At 38.0% G+C, this 13,492-nt stretch overlaps 2 protein-coding genes across 2 annotated transcripts in view; one reads left to right on the forward strand and one right to left on the reverse strand.

Moving 5' to 3' along the window:
• The window catches only part of psmd6 (proteasome 26S subunit, non-ATPase 6), a 33,592-nt gene extending 26,498 nt beyond the window's left edge, over positions 1-7,094 (forward strand). Inside the window, exons 5-8 of the mRNA XM_078209513.1 lie at positions 5,591-5,699; positions 5,956-6,124; positions 6,438-6,515; positions 6,652-7,094. Of these exons, the coding sequence (XP_078065639.1) occupies positions 5,591-5,699; positions 5,956-6,124; positions 6,438-6,515; positions 6,652-6,748 (453 nt within the window). The 3' untranslated portion in view covers positions 6,749-7,094. The remainder of the gene's footprint in view (positions 1-5,590; positions 5,700-5,955; positions 6,125-6,437; positions 6,516-6,651) is intronic.
• A 2,385-nt stretch (positions 7,095-9,479) lies between these two features.
• Positions 9,480-13,492, reverse strand: part of atxn7 (ataxin 7) — a 131,254-nt gene continuing 127,241 nt past the window's right edge. Inside the window, exon 11 of the mRNA XM_078209512.1 lies at positions 9,480-12,733. Within this exon, the coding sequence (XP_078065638.1) occupies positions 12,716-12,733 (18 nt within the window). The 3' untranslated portion in view covers positions 9,480-12,715. The remainder of the gene's footprint in view (positions 12,734-13,492) is intronic.

Genomic DNA, 13,492 nt, shown 5'->3' on the forward strand with positions numbered 1-13,492 from the left:
TGAGGCCGTCCTCGTGTGTGCGGAACTTGGCTATCAGTTTCTGCTCAGCGACTCTGCGCCGTCGTGTGTCGCGAAGGCCGCCTTGGAGAACGCTTACCCGAATATCAGAGGCCGAATGCCCGTGGCCGCTGAAGTGCTCCCCAACAGGAAGAGAACAGTCTTGCCTGGTGATTGTCGAGCGGTGTTCATTCATCCGTTGTCGCAGCGTCTGCATAGTTTCCCCAATGTACCATGTCCCGAGGCATGCATTGGGGAAACTATGCAGACGCTGCGACAACGGATGAATGAACACCGCTCGACAATCACCAGGCAAGACTGTTCTCTTCCTGTTGGGGAGCACTTCAGCGGCCACGGGCATTCGGCCTCTGATATTCGGGTAAGCGTTCTCCAAGGCGGCCTTCGCGACACACGACAGCGCAGAGTTGCTGAGCAGAAACTGATAGCCAAGTTCCGCACACACGAGGACGGCCTCAACCGGGATATTGGGTTCATGGCACACTATTTGTAACCCCCACAGAGTTTCACTGGCTGTCTTGTCTGGAGACAATACACATCTTTTTAGCCTGTCTTGATGCTCTCTCCACTCACATTGTTTTGTTTCTTAAAGACTTGATTAGTTGTAAGTATTCGCATTCCAACCATTATTCATGTAAATTGAGTTTGTGTCTTTATATGCTCTGTTTGTGAACAGAATTCCCACTCACCTGAAGAAGGGGCTTGCAGCTCCGAAAGCTTGTGTGGCTTTTGCTACCAAATAAACCTGTTGGACTTTAACCTGGTGTTGTTAAACTTCTTACTGTGTTTACCCCAGTCCAACGCCGGCATCTCCACATCATTGTTCCAGACATCCAGCTAAAGTTTCTGTGAACTTGCAAGGAGAAAAATATACAGTGTATATCGTTTTTAAAAAACACCTAGTGTCTCAGTTGTCCCATATGATAGATGTCTCCATGGTCTGGCTTTGAGCTCAATTATCCCAGAACAAAGATAACAGACATATTTACACTCCTAAAATTAAAACTTGAGGATAGATAGGCTACTCCATCTGTAGTCAAAAGCTTTAAACAAGGCTAGATGGCACCAGCATTCCTTGTAGCTTTCTGTTGACTGACGCACCTATTCTATTCCCAGGTTGAAGAGCTGAGACCTCATGGGTAGCCATCAATCTGGAATATGACAGGTGCTGTAGGGTAAACCCCCCCTGGATATTCTGAGGGTAGGGCCAGGTTACCAGCTTTTGTTAGTTAGCTTAGTTGATACTGCTCGCTAATCTTAAAAGGTTGTGGTTCATGAGCCATGCAGACTGGGATACATAAGCTAGCCTTCAGTGTAGCACTGAAGTTGTGCAGCATCGTTGATGCTACTATCCTTAAGGCTTTGGTCTACCTGTAAATAATCCTTTGGCCCAATTTCAAGAGCAGTGGGTTTGTCCTCGCCAATATCTTTCCCTTAACTGGCACCAGAGCAAAGTTTGGTTATTCATTCATTTGCTACTTGCATAACTGCTGGATTCAAATTAGCTGCCGCATTTGCAGACCTGAATTCCGATTCCACTGGCAGCTGGACAATTTAAATTCGATAATTCAAATCTAGAATTTAAAACAAAGCCAATATCAGTAATGGTGACCAAGAAACTAGTAGATTGTCATAAAAACCCATCTGCTTCACTAAGGTTCAAGGATCTACATCTTGCCTAATTTGGACCTAGGTGTTGACAGAAACTTTTATATTTATCTACCTTTGTCATTTGACCACAAAACATTTTGCTCTGTTCAGAAATCTTGTATTTATTCTGCAAAAGGGAGAATGCATCATGGCACAAAGTTATTTGAAAGCACTCTGGCAGGAGGCATCTTTGTGGTTACCAGTGCACAATTCATTATAAAATTTTCAGTTGTGTTGAACAAATGTAACGCTGCAGATTTCTCAGTTGTCTCCTCTAACTATCCACCTCTCAAGTGCATGACTGTCAAGTACTTCTCTGTTAGGTTGGGGAAAATTACCTTTGGGGGAGAAATTGGCTTGGAATAACTTAAAACTGATGCACACAAAAATGGGGATCTCTGCAGCTGCCTCACAATCTGCCTGAGTATCAAACCTGAGGAGCATGGGAATTTGAAGCAAATATTTGTCTTGCATGAAACCGAACAGTGTGCAGGAACAGAGACAAAGTGGCAGTTAAAAAAACATGACATCCTTGGCTTGTTTAGAGGCATAGAGTGCACGGGTAAGGAAATTCTGCTAAATCTTTGTAAAATATTGGTTGGACCTCAGTGAAGTGTTGTTCATTTCTGGACACCACACTTCAGCTAGATGGCCAAAGGCCTTGGCGAGGGTGCAAAAGACATTAGAATCGCACCAGTAATGAGGCACTTCACTTATGTGGAGAAACTGTGCTTCTCTAGAGCAGATTTATCAAGGTTTTCAAAGAAAATGAATGATTTGATAAGAGTGAATAAGGAGAAACTGTTTACGGGTAGAAGGGCTGGTAACCAGATTTAAGGTGATTGGCACAAGAACCAGGAGCAATTACCTGGTTCCAATTTTATCTGTGTAATCACAGCCAGCATGTCACTTCCAATGGCTTCCCTTCCTATTCCACACCATTACCTTTGGTTTCTCCCCCACCCCAAGGATCTACTCCATCCTATTTCTCCTTTACATGCTGTTTCGTGGTGACATCATCCAAAAGCACAGCATTACCGTTCACACGAACACTGACGACACCCAGGCCAACACTTCTCATCACTCCGCTGTTGCTAAATTATCTGATTGCTTATCTGACAGCTAATGGATGAGCAGAAATTCTTCCAATTAAATATTGGGAAGACTGAAGCCATTAATCTTAATCCTCACTCCAAACTCCATTTCCTAGTAACTGACTCTATCCCTCTCCTTGGCAATAGTCTGAGATTAGGCCAGTCTGTTCACAACCTTGGTGTCACATTTAATTGCGAGGTGAGCTTCCAACCACATACTTTCATTATAAGATCTCCTGACTTCACCCCAACTCAACTCATCTGCTGCTGAAGCTCTTGTTCATTGTTTTGTTACCTCTAGACTTGATGTTCCAACATATTTCTGGCTGATCTTCCACACAGTTTTCATAAACCTGAGGTCATCCAAATCTCTGCTGCCTGGGTCTTAACTCTGACCAAGTTTCCTTCATCTATCATCCCTAAGCTTTGGTCAAGCAATGTTTTGATTTTAAAATTTGAGTTTTCAAATCCCCTCCCCCTCCCCCCATGGCTTTGTGCCTTATTTAGAACCATAGAATCCTACAGTGCAGAAGGAGGATCAACCACAATCCCACCCTGCTCTATCCCCATAATCCCATTCATTTACTCTAGCTGGTCCCCCTGACACTAAGGGCCAATTCTCCTAACCCACACATCTTTGGACTGTGGGAGGAAACCAGAGCACTCGGGCGGGGGCGGGGGTGGGGGGGGGAACCCATGCAGACACAGGGAGAATGTGCAAACTCCACAGTCACCTGAGGCCGGAATCGAACCCGGGTCCCTGGAGCTGTGAGGCAGTAGTGCTAATCACTGTGCCGCTCTGTAATTTCCTCCAGTTCCATGTGTATTGAGATATCTGTGCGCCTTTCCTTCTGGCATCTTGCATGTCTCTAATTTTAGTCACTCTGGCGTTGAAGTTGTCTGTACTCTTAGCTCTGGAATACCCTCCCTACACCTCTCTGCCTCACTATCTCACTTTATTTCATTAAGGCACTCCTTAAAACTTACCCTCTTTGATCAAGCTTTTAGTCCTTATTTGATGGGTGTCGTACTTTGTTTTATAATGCTCCTGTTGAAGCGCTTGGGATGTTTTATTACATTAAAAACACTATATAAAGATATGTTATATCATTACTAAAGAGCTGGCATGGACCCAGTGAAGCAACTGGCTGCTTCATGTGCTGTTCCAGTCTATGATTCCAGCATCTTGCTGAAAAGGGTCTGGAGGTCCAAAAAGGGCACATTCTAAAGTAGCATTAAAGAACACTTTTCATGTTTAGTAATTGTTTAAATGTCACAAGGCAGGGACATTTCTCCGTGACAGACCTCATCGCATCTTACATTATTAGTACAGCTTCAAACAGTATTTGAATAAAGAATGAAAATCCTACTGTTTAGGAAATTTCTTATTTTGTCGATATACCTGTCATTCACAAGCACAATCTCTCCCAGGAAGGCCTTATCAAGTTAATAATTTTGTCTTGTTAAATATGGGTCAGCTTCTGGTCAAAGGAACCATTAGTGTTGGATAGGCATTAGGGTTTGATCAATGGACCATGTACATGGCCAGCTAGTGATTTTTAAAAATTGTTTGACATTTGGTTCCTTAGAACCAGTGGAACATAGATAACATAGTTTTTAAAGGGTACTCTGAAGAATGATCCATCATCTAAGGGGGAAGGTAATCTGTTAACATTTATGATATTTCCTTAAACTGGCATCATGCTCTATTACAAAAACAGTGCTGGAAAAGCACTGGGTTTAGTGGCTTATGATATACAATGGTAACAATTTACCACAAGGCCAAGAACAATTTATTAATCAGCAATAAATCTGGGATATTTGAAAATTCGCAATTCTGAACCATCAAAAACATTTGCAAATTTGTAAGGGTATTTTTGGCGCGTTCAGATATTTAACAGTTGAAAAACAGGTTCTCCAACAGAACAGCAGGAGGTTTTCTGTGCGTGCACAACCAATTTTCTGAGGGACCAGGTAAGGAAAGGGGAATAATTTAACTTAAGTGAACAAATATATATATTAGATTTGAATATCACATTTCATTTGACTTGGATATTGTCATTCAACGTTAACTTACATCATGGTTCCATATTAAGCATCAAAAGGAGTTCATCTGAATTTAGAGTTCCCTTCCTTTGTAACTAGGCATACTGGAACAATCACTTTAAGGAAAAGATCATTAAGAAGAAATGTATAAACACCCGGTTTATCTATGATGCCTTGTTTGTAAACTGGTGCTGTATCAATGTGCAATAATCCAACATAGATTTGTTGAATGTTATTCTCTACTCAAACATTTTGCCTGTTTTTATTGATGGAATTTAGTGATTTGTATTTCTAACATGTATACGTGAAGATAATCCCACTTTGATCAGCTCTGATTTTAAATGTGGCAAAAGCATTAGTAAGACAATAGGTTGGTGGGCTGTAACTAGCAAGGTACCATAATAACCAGTGCTTAAGCCTTGGTTATTTATCATCTGTAACAGTGATTTAGATGAGAGGACCAAGTGTATTGTCAAAGTAGTAGGGCTTGAACCCACCATGTTCAAATTCGGGTGAAAGCACTACCAACTGAGTCAACCTAGAAGTCTGTGGAAGACACTATGCTGATTTATCTTGTTGCTTTCCTACTGAATTTAGACCGTAACTTGCTGGATAAGCCCTCCAATAACTTAAAATATTGTCAATCTTCTACGGCTCTCGTCTTTAATCTTTGCTTAATTATGCCGAGTTGATTTTAGAGAAATTGTGTAGACAGATCACCCACCACATAATGCAAGGGGAAATTATTTTAAAAAGTTCATCTCAAATTAAATATTTAAATCCAGGTCATCAAGGGTGCAGAGATTCTTGAAGTACTGCATAGTCTCCCAACAGTCCGGCAGTATCTGTTTTCACTGTACGAATGCCGGTATGGAGTATTCTTCCAGTCTCTTGGTGAGTGTCTCTTTAATGTTATGCTTCTCTACTTAAGACTAAGTCATAAATGAAAAGTTGCTAGTTGGAGACAGAATCATTCACATTGATCAAAGTAATTTCATAAAGCAAAAGATTTCATCAATGCAATAAATATTAGATTTGTGTTGAGCCATTTTGCATGTTCTGTACTATATGGTCTGGTTTTGAGAAATTGAGATGAATGAAAAACCATAAATGTTGAAGTTCCTATTAACATTTATTTTTCCCTCTTTAGCTACTGCAGAACAGGAATTAAGAAAGGACTGGCTCTTTTCTGCTCACTATCGCTACTATGTACGTGAAATGAGAATTTTGGCATATAGTCAGCTCCTGGAATCTTACCGTTCATTAACACTTACTTACATGGCAGAGGCCTTTGGTGTTGGTGTGGAGTTCATTGATCAGTAAGTTGGTTTCTATCTCTTGTGCTTTTAACAATGTGAAATTGTCATCCGTTAACATTTAAGCTTTTGTTCAAAGCCTGTCTAACTTGGGTTTTGCTTTTATTTTTCTACTGTTGCTGTAGCAATTATGATTTTCTTTAATAAACTATTTTGGATGCGTTAATCAAATAAATGGTAAAATTCATGGCACATGGAAAGTGATTTAAACCTCCATTTAGAGATGTATAAGTCAGTTATAGAAATAGGGGTTATTATCCTTGAAAGAGCTCTGGTTGATATCATTCATGAAAATTCTTCTCCATTTGATTTGTAGGGAACTGTCCCGTTTCATTGCTGCTGGTAGACTACATTGTAAAATAGATAAAGTGAACGAAATAGTAGAAACCAACAGGTATGTAAATCAAGAAAATTGATGCAACTTTTTAAACTTGCACTGTGATCCAGGGAAATGTGGATTTACTTTAGTTTCAAAAAAAACTTTTTACTTAAAGCATTTTAATTGTTAATTTTGACCATTATTATTGCAGGCCTGACAGTAAGAACTGGCAGTACCAGGAAACCATAAAGAAAGGAGACCTGCTATTGAACAGAGTCCAGAAACTGTCACGAGTAATAAATATGTAATCTGTTAAAAAGATGCTAGTGCTCAGCATATGCAATGGCCATTTAGGTTTTGAATTGTTCTAGTAATTTTCCAAACTAGACCTTTTAATATTTACGAATCATGGGTTTAGTTTGTGCCATTGTTAAACCTTTATGTACATGTAATCTAAACTTCTTCGTTTACTACAGTGTAAACATGTGAGCAACTGTATATAATAAACATCCACAGCATGTTTTTGAAATAGAGACTCATGTATTTCAGAGAATTGGTATACTTAAAGATTAGGCTGGAATTCCAATACTGATATCAAAGGATGTATTGTTTCTGAACTTTGATACACTGGGAAATTAAATGTTTTCTACTGTCTTTGCATTTCTTCACTTCATAATTTATGGAGAAATAACTTTATAGGGGTTGGGGATATTAAGTAGCAAGAAAATAAAATAATATTTTGAGGCAAAACATGGAACTAGATATTCAATTAATCCACCCTCAGGACAGCCTAAAGGCTGGAAAGAATCTTACACAAGGAGATAGAGAAAATATTATCTGTACAAACAAATTAGTGCAAATTTTTACCATGGGTTGTTTCATCTGGTTGCTACCCTTTTCAGTTAATTTATTGAATTTAAATTATTGCCATGTGAGGCATGCCTCTAGATTAATTGTACAGTAATAGTCACTATTCCTTACAGAATAGGTAAATGGAATGAATAGTGGAGGTGGCATAAATCCTACTGTCCTAATGTCATAGCCAAGCAAAGAGATCAAGGGGTCAAAACTTAAATGTAGCAATGCAGATTACTAAGCCCATAAACTGTTCTTAAACTTAAATAGAACACCACTTTGGTGTGCACAGCTCTGGTCTCCATAATATAAAAAGGATAGCAACATAAGATGCAAGAGATTTCCAAACATACTTTAACTGAATTGGTTAGAATGTACAACTTGAGTAGTCAAGGCAAATAAATAGCAAAGATGGATCTAAAAGAACTTGTAGGGTTGGATGAGGTCCACTGGGAGGAAGCTGGTGGAACATTACCATGTTTTTGTGGTGTAAATTCTGGTAAGTTTGAATTCCAAGGGTAGCCAGTTGTCAGTCAGGATTAGTACCACATTTAATTGAGAAGTTTGACAAACAATCCTCCCAAACAAGTGTGAACTTATAGCCAAACCTTCCTTCAAGGGAGTTATATTGGTGTATGACTGAAGTGACTCACCTTTGTGTTAATTACAATGAAGCACAGATTCAGATGGCTGTTACAGATATCATTGTGGATTGATGTGGCCTTTAGTGGTGATTTTGATCATGGACTTGTTCAGGGGTGTTCAAGCCCTGTAGTGTGAAATCAGTAATGTTTGGCTTCTACCCATTTTGAATTAATAGCTTAAGACCTAGATATAGACTTTGTTCTTGCACATCAACATTTTTCCTTTACCAAAAAGTGGTTCCTCAGAAAAGTGAATGTTGAGTACTATTAGGGAATGAGATGGAGATTGACCCATTCATTGGCTGTGTATAATACATATGCAGCTAGGGACACCTGTCTAAATGCATCAAAAGATGAATCAGATTAATCATAGTAAAATCTGACTGACAAAATAACAAACCTTAAATTGGAACATGTATCTATTCCAAAACACAGTAAAAAAAAAGTGTAGACAATGATCAATTTCAAGTTTCCCATCATGCCAAACTAACATTCCAGCAATTAGGACGGATTGTTCAGGCTAATCCAAAGCTTTTGGTGCATTTTGTACCACAGTATTTAAACATAGGATCTCTACGGTGCAGAAAGAGGCAATCAAGTCTGCATCTCACTCAGGCCCTCCCTTCTGCCCTATCCCAGTATATTTACCATGGCTACTCTACCGAGCCTGCGCACATTTGGACTGTGGGAGGAAATCCACACCGTCATAAGAAATAGGAGTAGGCCATCTAGCCTGCCCTGCCATTCAATAAGATCATGGCTGATCTGAAGTGGATCAGTTACACTTACCCACCTGATCCCTAGAACCCCTAATTCCCTTACCGATCAGGAATCCATCTATCCGTGATTTAAACATATTCAACGAGGTAGCCTCCACCACTTCAGTGGGCAGAGAATTCCAGAGATTCACCACCCTGAGAGAAGAAGTTCCTCCTCAACTCTGTCCTAAACTGACCCCCCTTTATTTTGAGGCTGTGCCCTCTAGTTCCCTTTCTAAGTGGAAAGAATCTCTCCACCTCTACCTTATCCAGCCCCTTCATTATCTTATAGGTCTCTATAAGATCCCCCCTCAGCCTTCTAAATTCCAACGAATACAAACCCAATCTGCTCAGTCTCTCCTCATAATCAACACCCCTCATCTCTGGTATCAACCTGGTGAACCTTCTCTGCACTCCCTCCAAGGCCAATATATCCTTCCGGAAATAAGGGGACCAATACGGCACACAGTATTCCAGCTGCGGCCTCACCAATGCTCTGTACAGATGCAGCAAGACATCTCTGCTTTTATATTCTATACCCCTTGCGATATAGGCCAACGTCCCATTTGCCTTCTTGATCACCTGTTGCACAGTAGCATGTTGTAATTCTTTTCCATTTAGATAATCCAAATTGCTATTATTTCCTCCAAAGTGAATAACCTCGCATTTGTCAACGTTATACTCCATCTGCCACCCAAGGCCAGAGTTGAACCTGGATGTCTGGTGCCACCATTTGAATATCTTAATTCTCAAATGACAAAGAATCAACAACTGCATTTGTTATAAATAACAGTATAAATTATTTTTATTTACAGAACTTGTTACAAAACAAATAGACTATACATTTTCAAATATCGAAAGATTCTGACCCATGACATTTGTTCATGAATTATACAGCAGGCAACACAAAGTCCAGCTGATACCATAGCGACCAGGTGCGCTTGATTATGTGTACTTCTGAAACTATTCACACTTTACACAGGAGGTTGCTTTTAGAACCAGGCTCAAATAACGAGCAGGAGAAAGATGCTTTGCTCTCAGGCTTACATTCACGTTTGAGATGTGTAGTGTTAAAACTCTTCACTTATGTCGCTATTGCTTTTGTCTTTGCAATTGTTTACATTTCTTACATTAGATAAACCTGAATTAACAGGCGAGTGCCTATTGTAAGACAATACTTCTCTATGTTCAGAATATTTATCTCAGATTTTCTATCTTAAAATAAATTTCATTTGAATTTGCAGTATTATTAGTATAAGATCCTGTCAAGGATTTTTATATATAGGAAGACTTACTCCTGAAACATTGCATTTTGTGACTGTATTAATCCACAAATAATTTTAGGAGATACTCAGTGAAATCCAAGATATTTCCTTTCCAAAGGCACCATCACCTTCAAAATATAGTCAGGATGAGATTATTTACATTCTAGTATTAGATACTATGGGTCAAACTCAGAAGTACAATTATTTTAATGAGTCAAGTTATACAGCAATAGTGCTTTAGACCTCTTCACTGTCAATTATTTAAAACTCGATGCTTCAATGGTACAGAAATGTAAAGGCCTTTTGCTTTTGGCTGGTGGTAGAAACACCCGCGTGTGCACACAATCGAATTTGAAAGAAATTGGTATGATCATTCCAAATTAATTTGTTAAGGTTTAAGCATAATGAGAAACCTTAAGAATCCACAGGTGGAAAAAGCAAGCTCCTAATCAAAAACTGAACATTCAATATTTTATCAAATGCTCAATTTAAACAGTCGTTTTGAAGCAACTATCAGGCACTTTAAATTTTGACTAAAAGCTGCTAAAATTGAGTTAAAAATCAGTTTTTCAGATACTGGGTCTGGGATGATTTTCTACTGAATGCAATTGCTACACTGGGAGTTAGGCAACAAATGAGCATTTTATTACAGTGAAATAGTTGAGGCTTTCTTCTTTTCCCCTCCCCCCACTTCCAAAAAATAAATCATTTCACTCCCAAATTCCAAAATGGACAAAAGTTTTATAAAAAGTGCCCCACAAATTTTATACTGTAGGTATTTTGTATCATTGGCTGGGCAGTGAATCTCTAAACAATAAGGTACTTTACCTGTTATTTATTAATTCCTAAATAAATAAATACCAGATGATTTCAAAATTGTACCAAAACTGGATATAAGAAAATGACCTGTGCAAAAATACGTATTTAATATGTACAATTTTAACAAAATATGCATTCTGAAATAGGGATCGTTCCATAAGTTTGTATAATCCATTAAACAAAATTCAAAATAAAAAGTACAAAAATTGTGACACTCTTTAGTTTGTTGAAAATTGGGGTAAGAAAACTGAGTTACAATTGATAACTGTCCCAAAGGAACAAGTAAGCTTCAGTAAAAGCCAGTCTTAAAAATATCTACTTGGATGCAGAAGGTGTGCCATTTTATTACAGCAGAAAGGAGTAGTTTTCTTTAATTTTTATAGAAGCCTTTACAACCCAAAAAGGAAATGGCATTATTACTTGGTCACCAACTTAATCTGTTCTGAGAAATTGCATATGCAACAGATGGCTTCTTTAATTATTTTCCTGCCATTTTGCCCAATGATTCCAAGAGTATTTTCAACTATACACTATTTCTTAAATCTTTCTTTATGGAATTCACTACACTGTCCTCAAAAATCTATTAGAATTAATGTAACAGATTGTGTTAGTGTATGCTCACGTTCTCCATACTGTACACACATTGTTCCTTACATCTAGATTGGGGAGAAAGTGAAATTTGCAACATTAAATTAACATCGCAAACATTTGCTTTCATCTGATTCCCCAATTTGTAGACCAATAGGGAAAATGTTGAAAAGTGCCCAAATTTTCAATAAAGTGGTCATTTTAAACATTTTTTGTGGAATTCTCATTTTGAAATCCCTGATTTTACACATACTCTGACATGAAAACTTACAACTGTATCCCTTTTTATTAAAATCTATTCCAGAATAATTGCGAGTACAGATATAGTCTATTAGTGCAAAAATTATGTGGACTATAGATAGGCCAAAAGGGGAGGAAGCAGCGTACACTAAATTCATTTTTATTTTCTTACCATTTTCTAAAGGCAAGACCAAGCTGCAAATGCCACTGAGCCTCAGTAATTTGTACCACTTTAATGGTACAAAATTGATTAATTTAAGCAAACGTGAATGTTTTATTCAAAGATAAAATTTGTTGCATCTATACTCCAAACATGATGCAATTTTCTTTCAGCTCACCAGTCTGCTGTATTTCTAACCAGAAAGCAGTTAGAATTTACACACAATTCTTAAAATTATCACCATAAACAAAAACTCTAGCATTTGCTGGACTGTAACTTCCCATTTTTGTCATTTTAGTTCCACAATTGTTTTTCTGCTCAGAAAAGCCAAGTTTCGCGGATTCAACAAAAATAAAACAATAACTTCAAAAATAACTACCTGACACAAGTCATCATACTTGGCAACTGTTTAGCTCAATTGTCGACACTGTACACACAAGTCTAATGAAAAAATAAATACAACATATCTGCTTTGTGATACAAATTTCCAGTAGATGCCAAGGACCTTTAGAACAAAGAAACATCCCATTAACTTAATTTGTCATTATGCTTATACTTAAACTCTTGGCAGTTCTGAATCCAAAACTGTTCAGCAATGCACCTGTCAGTGGAAAATAGTTTAAAAACTGCATCTTTGCATAAATCTCAGATCAGTAGTCATTCTATCACCATACCTAATGTTTAATACTGATTTGAACAGTTGCTGCGGCCAAATTTTACCTAGATGTCCACGTCAATTCAATTTGAAAAGTGCCACTATAGAAGGTGGCATTTCCACAAACTTAGCTTCAGAACCTGTATACAGTTTTGATTCTGCTGTCCACAGTACCTCCAGACCTGAGGAGCAAGGGAAGTTGAGATAATTCCAAGGCCTCTTACAGTTCAGAGTGCCTGTTTAAAAAAAAAACAAAAAGATGTCCAGTTTTTTCCAGAAGGGCATTCATCATCAGGGTCGAGCCTTTGGCTGTAAAATAAAGAAAAGCTTATGAAACTCCAAATTTATACTGTGACAAGGCCAAAATAGCCTGACATCTGGCAAAATTGTTGGTCTCAACAGATATATTTTATAACTGGCTGCATTAGTGTACGGTATTATAAATAATAGACAATATAAAAAATGTTCAACATCAATGGGAAATAACCCCATTGATGAAACATTCATGCCTACATAACAATCACAAATTTCAATAGCAATTCAATTCGTGAATTTTCTCCCCAACCTGCCCTCACCATCACCTTACTGTTTTTGTTAAAGGCAAGGTGGTGTGGGGAAGGCACACGTTAAAATTTGGGTATTTCAGTTGACATTCAAGGATCGAGTCCTCTTAATTCTGATCTATCCAATAAAGATTAGGAGGTAATTTTGTAGCGTATAAATCCGTAAATAAAATATTCTTCAATATTAGTTTTATATACTTCAGTTTGCTGTACAGAATAAAGAGTAAATGACAAGTTTACAATTATACATGAATAAATAATGGGCAGGTGAGCTTATAAAATGTTTGAATTATAATATTGATAGAATGACTGAGAAAGATCATCCTTGTTGGAATCCAAGAATTTGTAGATTGCTCTAGCAACAAATAGTTAAGTATCATCAGCCCAGAACAGAAATTCATGAGGACAACTTCATGAGTAATAACATTTGCACAATTATAATGCAAATTAATATTAAACTCAAAGACCCAACTAATATCCATCAGAGAGAATACAAGTTTAAAGC

Source organism: Mustelus asterias, chromosome 3 (genome assembly GCF_964213995.1).
Source record: "Mustelus asterias chromosome 3, sMusAst1.hap1.1, whole genome shotgun sequence".
In the NCBI taxonomy this organism is placed as follows: Eukaryota; Metazoa; Chordata; class Chondrichthyes; order Carcharhiniformes; family Triakidae; genus Mustelus; species Mustelus asterias.